The sequence below is a fragment of the Mandrillus leucophaeus genome, unplaced genomic scaffold (genome assembly GCF_000951045.1).
Source record: "Mandrillus leucophaeus isolate KB7577 unplaced genomic scaffold, Mleu.le_1.0 Scaffold43, whole genome shotgun sequence".
In the NCBI taxonomy this organism is placed as follows: Eukaryota; Metazoa; Chordata; class Mammalia; order Primates; family Cercopithecidae; genus Mandrillus; species Mandrillus leucophaeus.
The window spans coordinates 3235580-3243740 of NW_012104587.1; the positions used below are offsets into that span (position 1 = coordinate 3235580).

Sequence of the window (8161 nt, forward strand, 5' to 3'; positions counted from 1 at the left end):
TTTTTTTTTTTTTTTGAGACGGAGTCTCACTGTGTCACCAGGCTGGAGGCGCGATCTTGGCTCACTGCAACCTCCACCTCCCAGGTTCAAGAGACTTTCCTGCCTCAGCCTCCTGAGTAGCTGGGACTACAGGCGTGCGCCACCATGCCCAGCTAATTTTTAAAATTTTTAGTAGAGACAGGGTTTCACCATGTTGACCAGGATGGTCTTGATCTCTTGACCTCAGGTGATCTGCCCACCTTGGCCTCCCAAAGTGCTGGGATTACAGGCGTGAGCCACCACGCCCAGCTGACACACTTTTACTTATTCATTTAAACATGTTTATGGGCATCTTCTTGGTGCCAGGCCCTGTACCAGGCTCTGGGCACACAGCAGTGACCAGGAAGCTAGCACTCCAGTGTTTGGGCATGGCTTCAGCTTCCTTCCAAGCTAAGGAAGGGGTTAGGGCTTTTGCCATGGGGGACTGCGCAGCCACTGAAGGCTCCCCAATGGGCAAAGTGAGCAAAATGGTCAGGTCTGCATGTGAAAAGGCGCCAGGAAGGGTGTTTGGGCCAGTGGGCCCCAGTGCTAGGGGACCTGTGAGATTGCAACACAGGTAGGGACTGAGTCCTCCTGCACAGGCAGTTTCCAGTCCCATTTCTGTACAGACAAGGACACTGAAATTCAGGGAGGAAGAGTAATTTGCTCAGAGACCCCTTATGAGGATGGGGGGTGGGGAGCACACTGCTGGGTAGATGTGGGGTCAGGTGTTGTGCAAGACAGGCCCAGGGTAAGGTGGTTCTGGTGAATGTGAGGGAAGGTGAGAGGCCGTCTCTGGGGTCCACTCTGTGGGGTGTGGCTGAGATGCTGTCTGGCCCGGCGACCTGCCTACTTTCCAGCTGTGTGACTTGGGGCAAGTTACTTAACCTCTCTGAGTCTCAGTTTTCTCGCCTGTAAAACTGGAATAAAAATTTTACCTGCTTCGGCTGGGCACGGTGGCTCATACCTGTAATCCCAGCACTTTGGGAGGCTGAGGCAGGCAGATGACCAGAGGTCAGGAGTTTGATACAAGCCTGGCCAACATGGCGAAAACCCGACTCTACTAAAAATACAAAATTAGTCGGGTGTGGTGGCACACACCTGTAACCCCAGCTACTTGGGAGGCTGAGGCAGGAGAATTGCTTGAACCCAGGAGGGAGAGGTTGCAGTGAGCCAAGATCGTGCCACTGCAGTCCAGTCTGGGTGACAGAGCAAGACTCCTTCTAAAAAAAAAAAAAAAAAAATTGTACCTGCCTCACAGGATCCTGTAAGATAATCAGTGTAGGGAGCTTGGGGCAATGCCTGGCACCTAGAATGGACCTGTTCCATGGGAGGGAATGCCAGCAGGTAGGCAGTGGAGGTAGGGTAGGGCTGGCGGGCTGGAAGAGCTGGTTCCAAGGACTGAGAAGGTGGGGGAAGCTGGGGACAAAGGGAGAATTTTGTGAGATTTCCTGGTTGGAGCAGGAGAAGGTGGCTGGCCAGGGCGAGGTCAGGGAACCAGGAGCCTCTCAGGTTGTCCACTGGGTGGGGAAGCCTCCCAGGCTGGGGGGTGGGGGCCCTAGGAGGGCTGTGGCCAGGGCCCAGAGGAGGGCAGGGCAGGGACTGGGCGGGAGGTTCTAGTCACTGTGTCTCCTACCCCAGTACTTGTGCTAGTGGCTGCCACCCAGACAGGCAGCAGTGCCTCATGGGACTTGTAGTTTTTCAGGGAGAGGTGGTGGCCAAGGGTGTCAGGAGGTGCAGTGCCCCCTGGGCAAGGCCTAGGTACGGTTATTAATCCAGGAAGGTAGTTTTCAGCGGCAAGGCTTGTAGGCTTGTCTTCCAAGGCAGGATTTGGCTGGCAACTGGTCATGGGTGCTGTCCCTGAAGCTTCATCCTTCCAGGCCCCCCACGTGGCAGAATGGTTTGGTCTCCTTCCCTCTGGGGCCCGCAGGCCAGAATGGGCCTCCCATCTCCTTCCAAAGTGGTGCAGCCCAACTGCCAAAGGCCACAGGTCACCTGGCTGGCAGCATCCTGGCTCCCCCCCAGCCCCCGAGCCCCCACTGTCAACTCCTGAATTCCTGTCCCGCCAGTCCTCCGTGACCTTTTCCCTGTAGCCAAGGTCTCTCACCAGACCCGCCTCTGCTGAGCCTCTCTAGCTGTCTAGCTGTCACATGGCTGGAGTGGCAGCCCACAGGGCGCGTCCACCTTTCACTGCGCACATGAAGAACCGTGGGCTCAGAGAGGTGACGGTACTTTCCCAATATGTGTCACTGACTCCTGGCCCAGGGGCCTTCCTCATGCCCTGCCAGGCTTATGAACCCCAACTCTTTCATGCCAAATTTCGAGGGCACCAGACTTTGCTCCCATTTTATAGATGGGAAGTAGAGCCCAAAGGGCTAACGATACATGCCCAGGATTGCAGGTCAAGGACAGAAAGGCAGCTCTCTTGACTCTCAGGCCTCTGTCTCCGGCTGTCCCCTGCCCCCTTGCCCTGAGTCTGCTCTGCCTGCCCTCAGGAGCTGGAGAAAGCTGTGGTGCGGGGCAAGGAGCTGGGGGCCCGGCTGGAGCATCTACAGCGTGAACTGGAGCAGGCAGCTCTGGAGCGCCAGGAATTTCTGCGAGAACAGGAAAGCCAGCACCAGAGGTGGGGACAGGGCTGAGGGGAAAAGTGAGGGAGGCAGGGGTGTGGTGGGGTGAGCGTGGGGTGGGGCTGGGTGCCAAGGATTCTCCTGGCAGGTACCAGGGCTTGGAGCAGCGGCTGGAAGCTGAGCTGCAGGCGGCGGCGACCAGCAAGGAGGAGGCGCTGATGGAGCTCAAGACCAGGGCCCTGCAGCTGGAAGAGGAGCTGTTCCAGGTGATGCCTGATGGCCTGGGAGCTGGGGGCCATGCCACCCCGCTCTCCATCCCATGAGCAGATGCCAGGGTCGCGTGTGCTGCTGGTCTTGCCCCTGGATTCTTGGCTAGCTACTTGTCTCACTCCCCATGTGGGGCCTGTTGGAGGGAGCACTGTGCTGGGAGTCAGGTGGCCGTGTTGACTTACCCGGGGTCTCATTTTCCCCATTGTGCACATGGACAGAACTTCTGCTGTGGATGACTGCTCCGCCTCTCTCACCCGGGGTGCCCCACTGCCTAGGGAGCTCAGCGCTTGGCATCAAGGAAGTCAGTTATGGTTTCTGATGCCTGGGCTGTGTGTGGGCTCCATACGGAGGGCGGGGTGGTGGGGCCTAATCCCAGGCTGCCATCCTCAGGAAGCTCACAGTCCAGGCAGGATAGAGGCAAGAAAACAGGTGATGATAACTAGGTGCCAGGGGCTGTGAGGAGGCCATACAGGGGCTTGGGAGGGTGCCACCCAGCAAGGTACCCAGCAGGTGCATGTGAGTCAATCAGGGGAGGTTTTGTGGAGGAGGTGGGGTTGAAACACAGGCTTAGAGGAGGCCCCGTGCAGCAACTCATGCCTGTAATCCCAGCACTTTGGGAGGCCAAGGCGGGTGGATCACCTGAGGTCAGGAGTTCGAGACCAGCGTGACCAATATGGTGAAATCCCATCTCTACTAAAAATACAAAAACCAGGCCAGGGGTGGTGGCTCAAGCCTGTAATCCCAGCACTTTGGGAGGCCGAGGCAGATGGATCACGAGGTCAGGAGATCGAGACCATCCTGATGAACACTGTGAAACCCCATCTCTACTAAACACACACACACAAATTAGCTGGGCATGTTGGCGGGTGCCTGTAGTCCCAGCTACTTGGGAGGCCGAGGCAGGGGAATTGCTTGAACCCGGGAGGCAGAGGTTGTAGTGAGCCGAGATCGCATCACTGCACTCCAGCCCGGGCGACAGAGTGAGACTCCGTCTCAAAAAAACCCCACAAAAAACAAAAACAAAAAAACCCAAAAATTAGCTGGGCGAGGTGGCTCACATCTGTAGTCCCAGCTACTCGGGAGGCTGAGGCAGGAGAATTGCTTGAATCCGGGAGGCAGAGGTTGCAGTGAGCTGAGATCACACCACTGCACTCCAGCCTGGGCTACAGAGCGAGACTCTGTCTCAAAACAAAAACAAAAACAAAAACCGAAAACCAAAGAGGCTTAGAGGAGTGGTGGGATGGAGAGGTGCTATGAGAAGGAGGCTCTGCTGCAGACAGAGAAGCTGAGAAGGGCAGGGTGGACATGGTGGAGCTTCAGGAACCAGGAGCAGGGACTTGTGGGATCCAAGGGAAGGCATGAGATTGGGGCAGGGTGGCCCTGGCTAAATGCTGCTGGCAGGACAGGCCCATAAGCGCGGGTCCTTGCGGCATCCCCAAGCCGCTGCCCTGCATGACTTCCAAGGGACTCTCCTTGCAGCTGCGCCAGGGCCCCGCGGGGCTGGGGCCCAAAGAGCATGCGGAGCCTCGGCTGGTGGAGACCCAGAATGTGCGACTTATTGAGGTGGAACGCAGTGTGAGTGTGGGCCACAGTGAGCCCTGGGGAGGTGCCCCATGCAGTGTGAGTGTGGACCCACAGTGGGTCCTGGGCGGGGGGGGTGCCTGGTGCAGTGTGAGCCCTGGGGAGGTGCCCTGTGCAGTGTGAGTGTGGGTCCACAGTGGGTCCTGGGGAGGTGCCCCATGCAGTGTGAGTGTGGACCCACAGTGGGTCCTGGGCGGGGGGGGTGCCTGGTGCAGTGTGAGCCCTGGGGAGGTGCCCTGTGCAGTGTGAGTGTGGGTCCACAGTGGGTCCTGGGCGGGGGGGGTGCCTGGTGCAGTGTGAGCCCTGGGGAGGTGCCCTGTGCAGTGTGAGTGTGGGTCCACAGTGGGCCCAGGGGTGGGGGTGCCCCATGCAGTGTGATTGTGGGCCTGTGGTAGGCACTGGGGGCGCCCCCACCACCTGGCTACCGCTAACCCCCACTTCTGGGCAGAATGCAACACTGGTGGCAGAGAAGGCAGCTTTGCAGGGGCAGCTGCAGCACCTGGAGGGGCAGCTGGGGAGCCTGCAGGGCCGTGCCCAGGAGCTGCTGCTGCAGAGCCAGCGGGCGCAGGAGCACAGCAGCCGCCTGCAGGTGGGTGGCCGCCCGGGTGCCCATCCCTGCCCATGTACTGCCCCCTCCTGCCCCTTTTGGATCGTCCTGTGGCCTTTTTCTATCCCAGCTCCCAGCCAGCTGCCCCACCTCTTCTACAGCTTCATTTATCCTTGTCCTCTGACCCCAGCCACCATTGTGCACCATCCTCCCTGCCGCTGTCTCCTCCTACCTGCTGCCAGCTCCCACATCTGCACCTGTGTCCCCCTGCCCTCTCACCGTCCCAGCCCTCCCCTCCACAGGGAGCCATTAGTCCCATTCTGCCCTGTGCCCCTCCCGGACAGCCTGGCCCAGCCAGCCTCTGCCGCCTCTCTCCTGCTCGCCATCAGCCTCTGGCTGGGGTTTGTGCTGCTTCCTGTGCCCCCAGCCCTCTGCCTCCTCCACAGCTCTCTCCTTGTCTTGAGCCCTACCCTCTGCCCTTAGCCCCCGACCCTTCACCCGATTTCCAGCCAGGGGTTCCTCCCCAGCAGCCTCTGCTTCCCTCCTCCATCCCAGGCCGAGAAGTCTGTGCTGGAGATTAAGGGCCAGGAGCTGCATCGGAAGCTGGAGGTGCTGGAGGAGGAGGTGCGGTCGGCGCGGCGGTCCCAGGAGGAGACACGGGGGCAGCAGCAGGCCCTGCTTCGGGACCACGAGGCCCTGGCACAGCTGCAGCGGCGGCAGGAGGCCGAGCTAGAGGGACTGCTGGTGCGGCACCGAGACCTCAAGGCCAACATGCGGGCACTGGAGTTGGCTCACCGGGAGCTGCAGGGCAGGTGAGCATCACCAAATGCCCAGCTCCTCCCCTGGCACCCCCTATCTGCCAGAGAAGACTCCCCTTGGCAGGTCTGACTCCCATCAGGAAGCACCTCCACCTCCGCTCTGTGATACCCCCGCCACTGTTGTGCTCCCCACACTTCTGGGCTGGGCTCCCCGTGGGGCTCACCTGTTGGGAGTGGTGGGCACCTGGCATGGCTTTCTGCCCAATGGCTTTCCCTGGGGGACCTATGCTTAGGAGGTGACAGACCTCCTCTGGGCTCAGATAGTCCAGCTGGCTGCTTGTGGTGGCCATAGGTTCACGCAGCCCTCTTAGCCCCTTGTCCATCCCAGGCATGAGCAGCTGCAGGCCCAGCGGGCCAGCGTGGAGGCACAGGAGGTGGCCCTACTGGCAGAGCGTGAACGCCTGATGCAGGATGGGCATCGGCAGCGGGGCCTCGAGGAGGAGCTGCGGAGGCTTCAGAGCGAGCACGACAGGTGCCGGCCCTGCCACAGCCCCTAGCAGCTCTCAATGGCCCCATCCCGAAAGTGGGTTGGGGGTTTGGGGTCCTGCCTGGCCTTCCCTCTCCGGCATAACTCCTCTGGCCAGCACTCGGACTGAGGACCCAGGTCCCTTGGAGAACAGCTCTCCTTGCCTCCCAAGGGCTCAGCTGCTGCTGGCAGAGGTGTCTCGGGAGCGGGGTGAACTTCAGGGTGAACGCGGGGAGCTACGGGGCCGGCTGGCGCGGCTGGAGCTGGAGCGGGCACAGCTGGAGATGCAGAGCCAGCAGCTGCGCGAGTCCAACCAGCAGCTGGACCTGAGCGCCTGCCGGCTGACCACACAGTGTGAGGTGTGGATGGGGGGCCGGCAGGGGTGTGGGTGTGTGTGGGGGAGCAGGAAGCCTATACCCAGGTGGTCCTGAGCTGGGTCCCACCCCCTGACCCATGTTGCCCTCCTGCCAGCTATTGACACAGCTGCGGAGTGCCCAGGAAGAGGAGAACCGGCAGCTGCTGACTGAAGTGCAGGCCCTGAGCCGGGAGAACAGGGAGCTCCTGGAGCGCAGCCTGGAGAGCCGGGACCACCTGCACCGCGAGCAGCGGGAGTACCTGTGAGTGGGCCGACTGGGAGCGGGGTAGGGCCTGCATCCCCTTTGGGCGTTCCTGGGGAGATCCCCCAGTGAGGGCCTAGGGACAGGGTTGGAGCTGACCTTCCAGGTCAGTCCGATCTGTGGCATGGGACCAGTGCGTCCTCACTGCAGCCTGTGCCTTGCTACTGCCTTGGCTTCCCTGGGCCTCACACCCACCTCTCCCTTCTCACTCCTGCCAGGGAACAGCTTAATGCCCTGCGCCGAGAGAAGCAGAAGCTCGTGGAGAAGATCATGGACCAATACCGCGTGCTGGAGCCTGGGCCCCTGCCCCGGACCAAGTGAGCAGCCCTGTCACCTCCCTCAGGCTGGACATCCTGCTAACCTCTGCCCCTGCCCTGGCCTCTGACCCCAGGCCCAGCTCAGGTCCAGGCCCCATGAAGGTCAACCTGGCCTTTGCCATCCCCAGGACACCCTTTGCTCCCTCCCTCCTCCCTGTCCTGATCCCGTCTTGTGCCCTCTTGCCCCCAGGAAGGGCAGCTGGCTGGCAGACAAGGTGAAGAGGCTGATGCGGCCCCGGCGGGAGGGGGGCCCCCCTGGGGGGCTGCGCCTGGGGGCCGATGGGGCTGGCAGCACCGAGAGCCTGGGGGGCCCCCCGGAGACGGAGCTTCCTGAGGGCAGGGAGGCAGATGGGACAGGTGGGTCTGGGGGTCAGGTGGCCAGGATGGTCCCTGCCCCACATCCTCTGCCCCTACCTTGGCACCTGCCTCACTGCCTGGCCTGCATGCATGACCCCATTGGCCTTCCCTGAGGCCTGCTCAGCCTGCCCTGATGCCACCAGGGGCTCTTTGCCCTGGGCCCTGCAGGGTCACCCTTGGCCCACACCTCTCTCCTGCCTGTGCTATCCCCCACCTAGCCTGCCCCATCTGCAGAGGAGCCCAGGATCTGGGAGGTGCAGAGGACTCTAGGGAGAGGTCATTGATCCTAGACTGCAGATGAGGAGACTGAGGCCCCGGGAGGGGAAGCTCCTTGCCCAAGGTCATGCAGTGAGTTAGTGTCAAGGCCAGCACAGGGCCAGCGTCCTGCTGCCCCCTCATTTGCCTGGCTCCTACCCCCTCTCTGCACCTCCTCTCCCTGGCCCTGGGCAGCTTCACCCACTGGCCCCTCCACTCCACCTAGGCCCCTGCTCCTCTGACCCCCTCCCTACATGAGCCTCAGCCCCCTTCCCCTCCTCTGACCCCCTTCCTGCATGAGCCTCAGCCCCGCCTTTCCCTTCTCTGACCTCCTCCCTGCAGTGCCTC

At 61.4% G+C, this 8161-nt stretch overlaps 1 protein-coding gene across 1 annotated transcript in view; it reads left to right on the plus strand.

The window, feature by feature from the left end:
- CCDC88B (coiled-coil domain containing 88B) overlaps positions 1–8161 on the plus strand; it is a 23355-nt gene that overhangs the window by 12368 nt on the left and 2826 nt on the right. Inside the window, exons 16-25 of the mRNA XM_011993590.1 lie at positions 2514–2641; positions 2734–2851; positions 4335–4430; positions 4885–5025; positions 5539–5795; positions 6130–6273; positions 6440–6626; positions 6739–6884; positions 7103–7201; positions 7392–7558. Of these exons, the coding sequence (XP_011848980.1) occupies positions 2514–2641; positions 2734–2851; positions 4335–4430; positions 4885–5025; positions 5539–5795; positions 6130–6273; positions 6440–6626; positions 6739–6884; positions 7103–7201; positions 7392–7558 (1483 nt within the window). The remainder of the gene's footprint in view (positions 1–2513; positions 2642–2733; positions 2852–4334; positions 4431–4884; positions 5026–5538; positions 5796–6129; positions 6274–6439; positions 6627–6738; positions 6885–7102; positions 7202–7391; positions 7559–8161) is intronic.